General features: G+C 36.7%; 1 protein-coding gene across 1 annotated transcript in view; it reads left to right on the top strand.

Annotated features, from left to right (window-relative positions):
• LOC120528713 (transmembrane channel-like protein 1) overlaps positions 1-16,712 on the top strand; it is a 98,875-nt gene that overhangs the window by 70,856 nt on the left and 11,307 nt on the right. Inside the window, exons 8-15 of the mRNA XM_039752869.1 lie at positions 411-492; positions 1,814-1,920; positions 2,208-2,306; positions 5,566-5,708; positions 12,074-12,218; positions 13,677-13,871; positions 14,739-14,918; positions 15,913-16,065. Coding sequence (XP_039608803.1) covers positions 411-492; positions 1,814-1,920; positions 2,208-2,306; positions 5,566-5,708; positions 12,074-12,218; positions 13,677-13,871; positions 14,739-14,918; positions 15,913-16,065 — 1,104 coding nt within the window. The remainder of the gene's footprint in view (positions 1-410; positions 493-1,813; positions 1,921-2,207; positions 2,307-5,565; positions 5,709-12,073; positions 12,219-13,676; positions 13,872-14,738; positions 14,919-15,912; positions 16,066-16,712) is intronic.

Below are 16,712 nucleotides of genomic sequence, written 5' to 3'. Positions count from 1 at the left end.
CACAGTGAGAACTTTGAGACCAAAAATATTTAACATTTGAATGCAAAACTCTTCTGGTATTTTTGTTTTATGTAATGTTTTGTATTTTAGACTTGTAGTCAGTTGAGCTTACTCTGGCACAATTAGGCACATGGTGTGCCATTCCTTCACAGTACATACTTGGATCTGCAACCATATACTGTCATTTTAGGATGTGCACCAAAACTGGTTTACCCGCAGTCACACTGGAAAATATGTCAATTACAACAAAGTAGTGACTTTAGAGAATCAGAGCACATATCTGTTTTGGGATGGTGAGGCAAGAGCACTAACCCACTACATCACCCGCCATTACAAAATATGCCATTTACTATGAAGTTCCCTTCACTTGTGTCAAGAAAACTATTAAGACTATTTCTTGTTTATTTTAGAAATGGATGAAGTTTAAGCGGGATTTTGAAAATTTCAAAACTGCCTGTATACCATGGGAAATGAAAATAAAGGAAATAGAAAGTAAGTAACAAGAAAATATCTGTGTAATACATGCTTAGTTGTCAAATTTAATTTAATTTCCTCATTAACATTGAGAACAATGTTTTGAAGACTATAACTATGTTTTCTTTATCTCAGTGTCCTCTGGTACGTCAATAACCAGACAATCTTAAGTGAATTGATGTTTTGCTCCTTTTGTGAAACAAAGAGTGTAGATTAGGGGTCCCCAACTCTAGTCCTGCAGGGCCCCTGTAGCTGCAGGTTTTCATTGTAACCCTTTTCTTAATTAGTGCACTGTTCTTGCTGCTAATTAACTTCTTTTGAATTAATTTTAATTGACTTGTTTTTTTAAGATTTGTTCCTCTGCATTGCATCATTTCTTTCCTTACAGCCAACAGCAGACCAACTAAGTCAGGGCCTCAAACTCCAACCAGTTGCTGATTCTTGTTGTTAATTAAACCTGTTCCTTAATTCGTTGACTTGTTGTTTCTCTCATTGTGCAACAGCATACATTTCTGAAATTACTGATTTTCTTTTTCCTAAGAGCACTGTTAAAATGTTTTGGGGACCTGAGCAGATCATTCCTGAGATCTTCATCTTTCTTTATTAACAGATATTGTATGATAGACACAGTTTGCTGGTCGCATTTTGGTTAATTTTGTATCTCATTATTGTTTTGCTGCTAATTAAGGAGAAAGAAACAATTAAGGGGTCTGAGTCTTCAAGAGCAAGTCAAATAAAATTAATTAAAAAAAGAAGTTAATTAGCAGCAAAAAACAGCTGATTAATTAAGAAAAGGGTTAGAATGAAAACCTGGGGACCCCTGGTGTAGATTGACCTCTTACATGATAGTATGGTGTTATCCAAAAACATACAAACAATAACACATATAAAATATTTTCTATTTTTGATTCATCGTTTTAACATACAGTGTTTGTCTAACAGATGGTTGTATAAGCAAGAGTGTTGTTTGCCTGTTGGTAAAGGTATTAAATCATAAATTAGCAGGTTCATTTCCTTCACTTAACCTGCCAGGTTGTCAGCAGATACAAAGATAGTACATTTGCTATATAGAATATAGTGTCTATAGAGAGAACTCTATAACAGAACTGAAGCTTTCAATATTTTATCAATGAGCAACATTTCATTTTACTACACTAAGTAAAAAAGTGTTTTTATGTAGCATCACTTTTCAGTATCTAAAAAGCTGTTTGTACTAAACTTTCTTATACGGATATGACTACAATGTATAAATCGATAGTTTCTTAATTAACCCTTCCTTTATTATGACTATCTATAATCAAACAGTAGGAATGTTGAACAGCTTTCTAATTATCCATAGGTCATTTTGGGTCCTCTGTGGCTTCGTACTTCATTTTTCTGAGATGGATGTACGGGATTAACATGGTTTTGTTTGGTCTCACTTTTGGCCTTGTCATGGTTCCTGAGGTATGGAAATTTTATTCTTTTGTGCGCTTATTTTTGTGACACAAAACAAACAATTGGTATCCTCCTTGTCAAGTGGAATAGTATTCTTGGTTATTTTTAAAGAAGTCAAGATCTACAGGCTCTCTGTCATGTTTGTTTTTGCTAGTTTGATCATTTTTTGCATTTTTAGCTTCTTTGTGTATCTTAGTAATGTGTTAATCAATGAAGATCCTTTAAAGGATTTAATGCCTACCTCAAAGTGAGATCTACTGAAGTCAATCCTGTGTAACTTTTTATAAAATTTGTAGGCACTGATGGGAAAACCCTATGGCAGTATGCCAAGAAAAACTGTACCAAGAAGTGAATCTTCAACAGCTATGGACTTTGCAACTCTGTGGGATTTTGGAGTGAGTTCTGTTAATTAAATTGTTTTTTTGTTTCATATTTTTCTCTATGGATGATATAGTGCATATTATTATAGGTTTTCAGAAAATAAACTGTTGCTTAAGAAATGATTTGTTTAACTCTTTTCAGACTGAATTGTTTTTTGGAAAAACTCACTTTATGTGAAATATGTCAAAATGTATTTATTGTGCAAAATACAAATGTCTGAAAATGTATGAACACTCTATACACTTAATACATCATTTTAACACCGTTCAAAGCAACCAAATTCCTGCCCTTGTAATATTGTGGCATGGCCTACACTATCTTTTCTGTTTTTTGCTACAAACTACAGTATATAGACTGGCTTGTATTTCTTATTTTGACAAAGGCGGAAAAATGTCATTTGGTTAGCCTGCTTGCCACGTCAGAGCATGGCCAGGATATGATGCCATGCTGTAAGGTGAACAGATATCTGAAGTGCACAGACCTAAGTTTATTTCATAGTCAGTAAAAAATTCATATGGATAACTTTTTAACACCCACATGGAAAGAATGGTGAAACCCTGGTGTCAGCTGATGCGGTATGCACAACTTCAAGGGCCTTGTGGATAACGTTATGGGTAGAACTCACATTAAATTGTGGCGTAGGGACAAAAGCAGAAATGTGCATATGCAGAAAAAAATTGAGATGCTTAAAATTGTGCAAAAGCAAAGTTCCACACATTTCCCCTTTATACATCCCAATCAACATTAATTTTAACGCACATGCACGCGCCTACAGTCCCACCTGACTCCACTATGAATTTAACTATTTGAATATGCAAATCGGTACAAATTGCTCAGTTTTCTTTTAAAAGACAATGGAAAAAGCATGTCTAAAAAAGAAGAATTTCACTGAATGTAGAGTGGAGGTCTTACTCAATGAGGTGGAGGCAAGGAAAAAAATGTAATAATTTTAAAGTTGCACAGCGCCCGAAATAAAAAAGATGTGGTCAGATGTCAATGTTGATGTGAAAAGGTTTCTTGTGCTGGTGAGTTAGGAGATGCAGTACAAAAAAACAGACATGATTTCAAAGCGGTAATTAGTACTAGGGTGTTTTACTGTGTTAGCCATTATGAATGTAGTGAGAAGTTAAGCAAAATGACACCTTTTTATTACACTATGCAAGCTGTCGAAGCAACTCTGGCCCCGGAAATGCCTCGAAAGCTTGCATATTGTAATCTTTTTAGTTAGTCAATAAAAAAGTGTCACTTTGCTTGACTTCTGACTACAAAGCAGTACGTAGTAATTCTTATGAGCACAATAAATATAATCAAAAAAGATCATGGAGAAAATTCTATTCAGTCTGTCAGTCAGTCATTATCCAACCCGCTATATCCTAACACAGGGTCATGGGGGTCTGCTGGAGCCAATCCCAGCCAACACAGGGTGCAATGCAGGAACAACTCCCGGGCAGGGCACCAACACACCACAGGACACCCACACACACACACACATCCACACACCAAGCACACAATAGGGACAATTTAGGATCGCCAATGGTATTCATTTCAACAAAAAATGTTCAAATAATTTAGAATTTAGTACAGTTCTTTGACCTAAAATTAATCAATTAGGTAAAGATACATTCATTTACAATTGGTAAGGGTATCCATTTTATCTTCCCTAGCCTGCTAATGTTCCACAGAAGCTGTCAGTTAAAATTCTGTCAGTTAAAATAACTGAAAATGAATGAAACTTTCAATAGCCTGGACCATGTCTAAAAAAATGATTTTCAGGAAGAAAGTCTCACATCTTCATCAACACTGTAGAAAGAGACACAGTAAATAGTCAGAAATTAGTAAAGTGTCCAGTCTCAATGGAGTTACCCTAATAAGCTTTCATATGACACTCAGACAGTGGGCTATGACTCGCCTTTCTACGGCGACTTTGATATGTGACTTCTTTTTTATTTTGGCACTTTCCAACTTTGTGAACTTGAGCTTTTAAGTTTCTCCAACACGCTATGTCACTCGATCAACTTCCTTTTGTTGATTATACCACGGTTTACTTGAACAAATAGTATGTTTTTCCTTTGCCTCCACTTGGTATTCACTGAAATTTTTATATTTTCCCCCGTGCTTTTCCCATTATCTTTTCACAGTAGGCTGAACTTAAGGGCTATTTATATTGATTTGCATATTCAAAGAGGCGTAATTCTGGGAGGAGTTGGGGCGGGACAGCACGCACGTGCACCAATGTTACTTTTCATGCTGACCGGGATTTATGTAGCGGAAGAACGCGGAAGTTGGCGAACGCACAGATTCCTGCATGTGGATTTTTTTGTGCGTAAGCACATCTCGGCTTTCTCAGAATTCTATGCATGAAGCCCCTGGAGTCTTATTGGGGACAGTGATGTCTTTGTCTGCATAAAATGGTTTAAGTACTTGAGGCTGAATAGCTGAGTCAGGGATGTTGTTCTGGACCCATGTTTCCAAGAAAATAAACATGCAAAAATTGCTTTTTCCAGAGTGGGTGTTGAATTGGAATCTCAGATGGTCCATTTTATTTTCCTTTCATTAGCATGATGTTTTTTGAAGAAAGCTAAGTACATTTATACAGTTTATACAAAATTATACCCCTACATCTTAAAGTGACAGTGGCGAGCTAATGGCCATCCTGACAACACTATGCATAAGACGGGAACCACTCCTGGACAGGGTGCTAATTCGTTTTAGAGCAAACTTGAAATGAGTCATACTGTGAGAATTTAGAGTCTAATTAGCCTAACATGCCTGTTGTTAGGAATACTGGGGCACACAGGAGCAGCTGGAGAAAAACTAATGCAGACTAACATTCCCAAATAAACCTTAATCTACTGTGCCATTGTGCTTCTAAATTCTGACAGTTATATAATTCCTAAAATCATCAGCTAACTACATTCAGGTTTAATTTTTTATTTAAATATATGACAGTAGAGCCAAGAAAGTGCTGTTTTATACAAGAAACAGGGTAGGTATTAATTTTGGTCTTGTCCGTTATGGGAAAAGAACGTCTGAAGTGGAATTCCGTTAGCAGTAACGTTAATTTTTCTCTTTTTTTTTTATTATCCCGAGGTATCCTGTATTTACCCAACTCGAGGAAGTTCTATTACAGTATATGCAAGCATTTATAAACATGAGCGGTAAAAAAAGGGGCGCAGTTATTAATTTTGAACAGATCTGAACTAAAACATGTAATGTCATTTAAAGAAAAGCTCCCCAAATTATAGTTCGGTCACTTTTCATTTTTTCTTCTAGGGTTATGCACAATACTCAGTGCTGTTTTATGGATACTACAACAATCAACGTGCCATTGGGTGGCTTAAGTTTCGTTTACCACTCTCCTATTTTTTGGTTGGAGTTGGAACTATTGCTTATAGCTTCATGGTGGTTATCAGAACGTAAGTATCTACTTAAAAAAGTAATATCTTGAGAATAGCAATAATCTAAGAAATTGGAATTTGTATTAGAAAATTGGATTGTCAGTACTGTTGTTTTTTGTTTTAATCAAAAAGACTAAAAACTCCATTTTGATTAGGACATTTATGTTTTATGAAAAAAATAAAGTAATTGTTTCATATTAATTATAGTTGTCTGCATACATTATATGGGTTAGTGCATAAGAAACTATTCTGCAGAGGAACGTATAAGGGGGAATCCTGCTCACTGTCAACAGAGGACATATTTTGTTATTGTGGTGGACTAACTGCTCCTCAGTATCTTCTCTGACTGTGGTGGTGCTGCTACAAAAAACATTCTACCTTGTAATATAATTTTAAAAAACATTTGCAAAAACAATCATACATTGCTTATTAATGACAGGGCAGAAGAAGAGGAGTTGAATCTGATTGAAAATATTTTGCAGCTAGCATTTTTAGTCTATTCTCTTAAAGGATTGGTTTCTAGACTTTAAACAGAGACAGACCAAATGGTGGTATAATTAGTTTTCCCTAATTTTAATTATTTATTTTGTCTTTTTCCTCTTTCTTCATCATGTAAAGTACTTTGAGCTACATTGTTTGTATAAAAATGTGCTATAGAAATAAATGTTGTTGTTATTGTAGTTATAATACAGAAAAACAGAAAACAGACCAGGCAGTCTGAGAATAATTCAGTCTCTATTAGTTTTATTTTAGGCATCTAAAATCTGGTTAGATAATCAGACAAAACAAATTAGAATGTGTGTGCATGATGTAACCTTCAGATGCATTCAGAGACTTAGCTGATTTGAAAGTTGAAGCATTTCGGTTTTATGTTGTTATTTTTTCCTGCTGTTAAGAGTCAGTCATCACATTTTTGTAACAACACGTCATATTCAAGGATAGCAGCAACAACAGAATGCAATTATATGCATTAGTAGACTTTATTAAATGTATGATTGGTAACAGTATTTTACAATGTCATGAAATTAAAAATGTACCCCAAACAGGCTTGGGGAACCTCAATAGCTTTCATAGACAGCAGATTCCAATTCAAGTAATGTAAAAATATCAATTTATATCCTATTGTTAATGGTTGGTTGTAGAGAGACTGTGACTAATTGTAGGTAATTGTAGGTAAAAAATACATTTTTAAAAGAAGCACCCAATAAATCAATCTCTGTTGAAAATTCAAGGTAAAATTGTTGCCTGCTGTGGATCATGATGATGGTCTGGGGCTTTGTTGATAAATTATAACATCAAAAAAATATGCACTTATGATGCAACCATGAGTGTGGGAGTGAGTGAGCATGTGTGTGTTTGTTAAATTGTGTGTGGTGTGTATTTGTCCATGTTTAATGGGGGGTGTTTTCAGAGTGCTGTTACTGTTACCTGTTTTTTTTTCTTCATTTTTTGAGGTTTACATTGCATGTATATATAAGTATACACTGTTTGGGGGTTTTAAGTTCAGGTATTTCAAATATAACATGTGTCCCAATTAATGGTGAATTGAATAAGTTCAAAATTATTACTGATACCCCGAGAACTTTCATGAACTTGTTATTAACATCACCATTTTGTAGTGTTATTGTCAGTTGTGTCCTGGCTTTCGCTTCCCAAAGTTCTCCGAGTAGTGTGACATATGTGACATTATCACTGCAACCCTATTTAAGTTGGCACACAGTATTCAGGGCTGATCATTAAAAACCTAAAATGCAGACATTACAAGTTTTTTATTGTAAGCACGAGTCAGGAACATGGTGGAAGTGCCCAAAAAGCAGGCCAGTCAAGAAGAAGTTCAACCCAACCCAGTCAGTTCCCAATTTAGGCTTGAAGAAGTACTTCACAGCCTCTAAATGCTAAAAATAAATACTTTACAAGAGAAAAAAGCAGTGAAAAGCTCTGGATTATAAAGACACACCAAAAGGTGAAACTTTATAAGTCAACTCAGGTCAAGTCAAGTTGGGGACCATGCACTGGTACAGTGTGTTGCCGCACCCACTATACGACGAAACAACTCGAGATCCCAGTTGGCAACCCAACAGGCAGACATGTGGTCCTGTCCCTCCCTCCGGAAATAACCCTCTATCTTCCGCAGCCAGGTGTTACGTGGGCAACCCCTTAGCCTGGTCCAGCCACTTGGGTCACCAACAATGCGGATCTTACAAGTTGGGTCACCCTCGGGGAAAGGCGCCACATGGCCGTAGTACCGTAACTGATGCTCCCTCACAATGCAGGTAATGTGCCTCATTTGGCACTCCATGAGCTACCGCTCATTCGACACAAAGTCAAACCATCGGTACCCAAGGATTTTCCGGAGAGACACAGTACCAAAGAAGTCCAGTCTTCATCTCAGGTCACTGAATTGAGTCCATGTCTCACAATCATATAGCAAGACAGGAAGCACCAGGACTCTAAAGACTTAGACCTTCGTCCTTTTGCATAGATATTGGGAGTGCCACACACCCCTTTCCAGAGACCTCATGACCCCCCCATGCTCTACCAATCCGTCTACTGACTTCACAGGAAGAATCACCAGAGACATGAATGTCACTGCCAAGGTAAGTAAACCTCTCGACAAGGTTGACACTCTCTCTGCACAAACAGACACACTGCTGATGGCTGTGCCCAAGAGGTTGTTAAAGGCTTGGATTTTGGTTTTTATCCAGGACACTCGCAAGCCCAGACACTCAGACTCCTCACTCAGTCTCTCGAGCTCCCTGATCAGAGCCTCCATTGACTCCGCGAAGATCACAGCATCATCAGCAAAGTCAAGATCCGTGTTTTTTTCTTCACCAACAGATGCCCCACAGCCGCTGGACCCCACAACCTTGCCCAACACCCTGTCCATACAAGCATTGAACAGAGCAGGAGCAAGAACACACCCCTGACGAACCCCAGAATCAACTGGGAAAAACACAGAGGACCTGCCTCCACTCTGCACAGCACTCACAGTACCAGTGTACCGGCCGGCCATGATATCTAAAAACCTTGAGGGGATCTCGCGAACCCTCAGGATGTCCCACAGGGCAGCTCAATCAACTGAGTCGAACACTTTACGAAAATTGACATTTTTTTTTTAAACTTTATAAATTAAAAATTTAATTAACTAGAAGAGAATAAAGAAAAAAAAGAATAAATAATGCTCAAAAGACCAAGAAAGGAGTTTTATTAAAGATGGACTAAAGCAAACAAGCCCCAATATGCAACACTAATGGCAAATACAGAAAAGAGTAACAAATAAATGACAAAAACCAAGAATTCTGAAGAAATAGCAATACTCATGAAACATACGTCAGCCAAATGCAATCTGGATCTGTCCTGTATGGCCGGAGAAAGAATCCAGTAGCAGTGATATAAAAAAAGAAATAAGCAAACATTTAACAAACATAACAGAAATTATATGCAAAATAATAATTTAAACACAACAAAAAAACATTAATTAAACAGGAAATTAACATAAACCCTGGAAGTAACACAGCGCCTTTACTTTTGTCTTTCTTGTGTTAAAATCTAAGATTCTGTTTTTGTCTTTTTGAGTTCAGGTTTGTGATTTCAGTTTTGACCTTTTGATCAGGCTGACTTCTGACTTTGACCTTGGCTTGTACTGACTATGTTTATCTCTTGATCCTTATCATTAAAAAGATACTGTTTCAACCAGAGTCAGTTAAGATATGAAAGAGCCTAGTCCAGACCATGCCAAAAAGTATTTCCTTTGTAGGAATTTGGCCTCAGGTCAAATGTGTTTTATGTTCTGCTATACCGTTTTAGAACTGAGCTGGGAGATAAACATGCTGACAGAATAAGATAGAATCAGAGTTGCAAGTCAGACAGAAGGTGAGTACACAGAGAAAAAGACTAAGAAATCACTTACCAAAACTTAAAATATAAAGCAAAGACAAAGTCAGAAAAAACAAATAAAAAATACAAAACTAAGGTATTCTTTGTAGATATGTGTTCCACCATCCCATATAAACAAGCCATAATAACATAATACCCCATCTTACTTCCAAGTCTTGCGAATGGCAATGGGCATAAAAATAATAAAGAATATGGCAATGGCATTGAAAAACTAGCACAAAATGATGTAGTGAAGATGGTAATGTGATGATAAAAATTAATGGTTAATAATCTGCAAAAACAAATGTAGTAGGGGATGGAGAATCCAGAAAGGCAGATCATAATGCCATTATTGTCATCAAGAGCCCAAAGTATCTAACCTATAGTTAGGGTTTCTGCTCAGCCCAGAAATGAAGACTGTTTCCTACCAATTCCTCAGCATGCTCCTCTACACTGCACTTGAAACCATTTCTGGGGTTTAGATAGAGAAGATCCTAATGAATTTACAAGCTGGAAATGTATGAGGGTTCAACAAAAGCCTTCACAGGGCTGTGTGTATTGAACAACCTATTTTGGCTTTCAGGAAGACATTGCTAAGATATCTTGTGAAGATCTATCCACCAAACTGCATATGGTGGAGTTTCAGACTGCTATGTGAAAGTTTTAAGTCAGAGCTATTAAATGCAGTTATCAAATAATGGTTCTGTAGCTTTAAAAGATGACTCCTCACCTTCCACAACTAGACGTATGACAGTGAATTAAATGCTAATTTACAAAATTTATATTTACAATATATAGTATTTAGTATGTAGTTATATACACTGTACATGGAATGGAAACAATAAACTAGCTGATTAGTATTTTCTGTTAATTAAAATAAATGTTTTATGCAATACCCCATTCTTGTTTATCAAGGAACCAAACAATGTCAACACGGTACATTTCTGTTTGGTTTGCAAATAAGAATTTCACATTACTCTGTCCATATGGCATTACTACTTCTACTACTAATATAAATAATAATATTATTATATAAATCTATACTAATAAAAAGCCTTCACTGACTGACTCATCACTAATTCTCCAACTTCCCGTGTGGGTGGAAGGCTGAAATTTGGCAGGCTCATTTCTTAAAGCTTACTTACAAAAGTTGGGCAGGTTTCATTTTGAAATTCTATGCGTAATGGTCATAAATGGAAGCTATTTTTCTCCATTTACTGTAATGGAGTTGAGCGCGAAAGCCGTGGGGGGCAGAGTTTCGTGTGACATCATCACGCCTCTCACGTAATCACGTGAACTGACTGTCAACGCAGTGTGTAGAAAACCAGGAAGAGCTCCAAAAAGCGCTGAAGAAAGCATGCATTATATAATTGAGAAGGCAGCGAAACAATAAGAAGCGAGTGAGTGACATATACAACCATATTCATGAGTGCTGCTACTTCAGAAACAAAGCACGGTGTAAACCTAAAGTTTAAATTAAGTTCATAGACAGGCTGCCGCTGGCGTTTGTCATGCCCACGGGTAATGCGGGATACAAGTTATATATATATATGCCAGCAACACTCATGACAATAACAAAACAATTGCATTGTCAATCATGTTACGTTATTATTAAAATTTTTCCTTTTCTTTTTCATAACTTCTTTAACACACTACTTCTCCGCTGCGAAGCGCGGGTATTCTGCTAGTATATAATAATATTTATTATATAAATAATGCTTTTGTATCCTTCCCATGAAAAATTGTGCTCTGTTAGCTTCTAGAAAACAGAAAAAAATAGCATATCTGAAGAACGGCCATAAGACGTACTGCAGATCTCCAGTGTATGAACTACTTTACAAGAAAACTTAAGATTTATAAATGATCTTAAAAAAGGAGAGATTAAGTGATGACATTTAGTAAATATTTAAAATGGGCAATTTCTGAGATACAGCAGGTGTCACACTGTTCAACTATGAAATGTGGATATACTGATGGAAAGCAGATATGGATAAGTTTTTATTCATTTGAAAATAATGGTATATGTATGGTAGCGCTGCTGCCTCGCAGTTAGGAGACCCGGGTTCGCGTCCAGGGTCCTTCCTGTGTGGAGTCTGCATGTTCTCCCTGTGTCTGCGTGGGTTTCCTTCAGGTGCTCCGGTTTCCTCCCTCAGTTCAAAGACATGCAGGTTAGGTGCATCGGTGATCCTAAATTGTCCCTAATGTGTGCTTGGTGTGTGTGTGTACGCCCTGTGGTGGGCTAGTGCCCTGCCTGGTGTTTGTTTCCTGCCTTGCGCGATGTGTTGGCTGGGATTGGCTCCAGCAGACCCCCGTGACCCTGAAGTTAGGATATAGCGGGTTGGATAATGGATGGATGGATGTTAACTAGTAGCCTCATTTAAGTAGGCATCTTAACACTGTTATGCTCCATTTATTTGTAAATCAATGGACTATGACTTTGTTCACATTTTGTAGTACCTGTTTTTACAGCACATTTTTATTATATATTTCATTTTGCCTTCCCCTAGAATGGCAAGCAATGCCAATCAAGAAGGTGGTGGGGATGACACTAGCTTTAACTTTAGTTGGAAAATGTTCACCAGCTGGGATTATTTAATTGGGAATCCAGAAACCGCTGATAACAAGTTTGCTTCAATTACCACTAGCTTTAAGGTAGGTTTAAAGTAACATGTTTTTTTTGTCTAGCAGTAAGCAATAGTGAGAGCTTTCTACTGTAGTTACTCTGCTTATGACTAACAAATGTGCAGTAATGATAAGTATGCATGGGGTGTTAGAGTACAATGAATTAAGGCAATTTTTGCCTTTTAATTTTTGATGTGCATGCTTCAAACCTTAAGTGATGTAGTACAGTGGAAACTGAAAATGCATGGGATTCTGAATATGTTGAATGTTATAGCTGTGATAAAACCATGGCTAAACAGCTGCATTAAAATCCATATTAGTTTTGTTAAGACATGTGGTAATGTTATAATGGAAGGTCAAAAATGTGTGCAATATAACATACCAATCTGTGTATGTTAATGTACTAATGTCACTAATGTGTGTTTTAAGAATGTGAGACCATATTACATTTCATTGAATTCTTATATAGTTCTCCTTAAATACATTTCTATAAACAGACTTTCTCAAATACTCAGATATGGGAATGGATATTTGAAGAGTAAAACACAAGGCAAGGATTATATTTTTATATTATGTACATTAAAGAACCATCAATAACAAGTCATATCAAATTAATAATATACTGAACAATTATAAAAGTAAAGTTGAATAAATCAGACTCTGCAGCTGCCTGAATATAAGGTGAAGTACCACTTCCGGTTAACGGAAATAGCCCAAAGGTTGATAGAAATCTGTTTTGTACCTTATACGTGTATGCAAAATTTGGTTGACCTAAGTGAAAGCATACTCAAGTTATCATGTTTAAATACACACACACACACACACAGCCATAATTCCAAAAAAGGTATTTTTGGACTTAGGGAGGTCTAAAATGTCCTGATTCATCAAAATCTCGAAATGGAATTTTTAGAGGATTCCCATACTTCCTAAATACAACTGTCACAAATATGATGCCGTCATAGAAAAACTTACTAATTTATTAGGAAAGCCTAGATGTACCTGATTAAGTTATCACTTAGTGTAATAGCTTTAATGGTGGATAACTGCTGAAAAACAATTTTCAAAGCAATAATCATACATGGGTGAATTACATTTAGATTAATGTGTTTGGCAACTTAAAGAACCATAGTGAACTATGGCAAATTGTTAACCTGAAATTATTTTTGGAGCAAATACAACTTTTGATTGGGGAAGATAAACAAAGAAAGCATTTTTTCAACACATCATTCAAAAAATATGTGCATATTATTAATAAGGAATATCTTCTATAAATAATGTTAATTTACTGAATTTCATGTATGGTTTTTTGAATGAGCCTGTATTCAGAGAATAAATGATGCTAGCTTTTTAACACATTCAGTCTGTTTTTAAGTACAAAAGCTATAACCCATGCCAAAGCAGATACTTTAGATTTTCAGAAAGTCTCACTAAAGAATTTTTGTTTGTTTGTTTGTTTTTACTCTAAATCTCTTTAGTTTCTCTGTATAGGAATCAATAGTGGAAGAGCAAGAAAATCGTAAAGAGGAAAATATTCACTTGACACGGTTCCTGCGTGTGCTGGCTAACTTCTTAGTACTTTGCTGTCTTGCTGGGAGTGGATACCTAATTTATTTTGTTGTGCGACGCTCTCAAAAGTTTGCACTGGAAGGACTAGAAAACTATGGCTGGTGGGAGAGAAATGAGGTGAGTATATGCAAGATATTTTAAAATATGAAGAGACAAAAGGTTAATTTTCTTATGAATTATTTAGTACCCAATGTAATTAAAAATTAAATCACAATCTACTATATAATAAAACATTAAGGACTGTGTGTGTGTTTGTGTGTCCAGTCCCTCAGAGCAATCTGATTGGTCAGTTTGGCTTTGGTGATGCGATCGAAAGAGGAAGTGTGAGTGTGAGACACACAAGGAGGAGTAAAAGCATATGAAGCACGCTGAGAGTCCCTTCAGAAACAGAAAGTAGACAACCAGACGTTAGGCAAGTAAGGAGCCTTGCAAATAATGACAGAGTCTGAAAAGCAGGATTCATGGGAATGCGCTCAAGAGAGTGAGCGCTGGTCAAGAGGAGTTTAGACACACACAGATACAGAGGACAGGTGCTGAAGGTTCACATAGGGCAAGAGACAGCAAATAGTTTTTAAATTATTCAATTACCTGTTTTTGACAGGTGGAATGTCTAGTTCCTTGGCACATGCTGTATCTAAGTTAAACTTCTATATATGCTGCAAGTTTTTGTTTATGGTGCACCATGGAGGTTCATTTTTAGCTAATAAGTACTAAAACATATTATGAAACGAAACAATTTCTTCCTTATTGACAGAATGTAACGCATAAATGCCCTTAATGATTATAATTTATTTAATGTGCTTAATTCTTGTTGACCTATTTTATGCCAAATTTTTAGTTTGTGGCTATTGCATTTCATGGATGTTTTTTTTTTTCCTGTTCTTACTCCCACCTTCCTCCTCCTCCTTAATTGTACATTATTTTATGATATTTTTTAATTCATTTTGAAATATGAACATAAACATACATCTTTATCTTTCCTAGGTGAACATGGTGATGTCTTTGTTGGGAATGTTTTGCCCAACTTTATTTGATGTGATCAGTGCTTTGGAAAATTACCACCCACGCATTGCCCTTAGATGGCAGCTTGGACGAATATTTGCATTGTTCTTAGGAAATCTTTATACTTTTATTATTGCTCTTATGGATGAAATAAACCTGAAGGTTAGATGATCATTAAATTCTCTAATGGTACATATTTACTAGTACAGAGCAGTATGGACAAATAATTGTGGATATTTTTGAGTATTTTATGTATTGTGAAAAGGTGCTATATGGGGGCCGACCCAACACAGACTGACACCGTGAGGCACACGTAAAATAAATAAACTTTTTATTTTCTTCACCTGTGGGGCACGTCTTCCCCGTGTCCCACAGGCATAACACAGTCCCAAAAGACACACCAAACAAAACACCACCACAAAAACACTCTTCCCTTCCTGCACTCCTCTTGGCAGCTTCGTCCCCCTCCTCCCGACTCTGGCTTCTTCAGTGGTGGCTGCAGGCTCCTCTTATAGCCCACCCGGGAGTGCTCCAGGTGGTAATTAGCCTAATTAGGCTACACTTCTGGGTGTGGCTGCATCACAGCCCAGATGGGCTCGTTAAGTCGTTCAGCTCCCCCTGGCAGTGGCCACAGAGCCCAAAAGGCATGAGCTCTGGTGTTCTACGATTGTGGCCCTGATACCACCCAGTAGGGCTTCCACCAAGAGTTCCAGGGAACATAATGAGCCTCAAATGGCAGCTTCCCCGACCATCCGTCACAGTATACTGTATATCCATCCATCCATTACCCAACCCTCTATATCCTAACACAGGGTCATGGGGGTCTGCTGGAGCCAATCCCAGCCAACACAGGGCACAAGGAAGGAACAAACCCCAGGCAGGGCTCCAGCCCACCGCAGGCAGTATATATGTACTCTATATTTATTGTCAGAAATGTTTTGTATATTTCTTATGCAGTCAGTAGTTTGTTTTATTTTTTCATAAAACATTTTTTTCTGATTTAATGAAGAGCAGTGGATCCCAACATGCATTTATGTAAAAACACTGGTGTATATGGCCTCTATTACCCATACATGCATTGGTCAAAATATTGTTACTTTTGAAAGTGGCAATATATCGTAGATATATAATATAGTACAACTTATTATTTTTATAGCTGGAAGAAGAAGCAGTAGTTAAGTATAATATGACAATCTGGGAGGCCAATCTTTATAATGGAACTTTGTCAGAAAATTCCACTAGACCACCTATTGAAGTTGACCCTGCTGATGTGCCAAGGGGGCCGTGCTGGGAGACAATGGTTGGACAGGTACAGCTTTTTAATGACAAATAAACATTTTAAATTGTTTTGTGTATTCAATTAGTAAGTAAAAGAGTAACTATTTATAAATACTATTCCCAACTTCATTTTCTTTTATGGTTTTTGTTCAAGGGGAATTATTTGTTGTCTATACAATACAATAAATCAAATGAGTGGGTCTGTAAACTGTAATTTGGACAGCTTGGTTATTGGTTACATAACATTCTGAATTATTCTGATTGTCTACTGTGTGTTATTAAAAGTAGCTTACTTGTTATACTTGCACACAAAATATAGTCATACTCAAATGGTTTGAACTGGTAATTATATTAATACATTATATTTTACTGACATAATGCATCAATGACCAAATAAAGTGTTCTGATCTTCTTTAAATCAGATTAAGGAATTCAAATCTAATAGAAATATGGTGATTCAGTAGTTAGTGCTTAATGTTTCCCAGCTTCGGATAGCTATAATGAATCTGGCCTGGGGACTCCCTCTGCGGAGTTTGCACATTCTCCACATGTTTGTGTTACCTTTTTTTTTTTTTTGCGAACATTCTGTGCTTGGGTTTATTTGCTACTGAAAACTGAGCCAGTATGAGTGAATATGGTGTATGTGTTGTAAGACGCTAGAGGTCACTGTTGCCTCTT

This window comes from Polypterus senegalus, chromosome 4, assembly GCF_016835505.1.
Source record: "Polypterus senegalus isolate Bchr_013 chromosome 4, ASM1683550v1, whole genome shotgun sequence".
Lineage (NCBI taxonomy): Eukaryota > Metazoa > Chordata > Cladistia > Polypteriformes > Polypteridae > Polypterus > Polypterus senegalus.
This window is presented reverse-complemented; position numbering and strand designations above follow the sequence as displayed.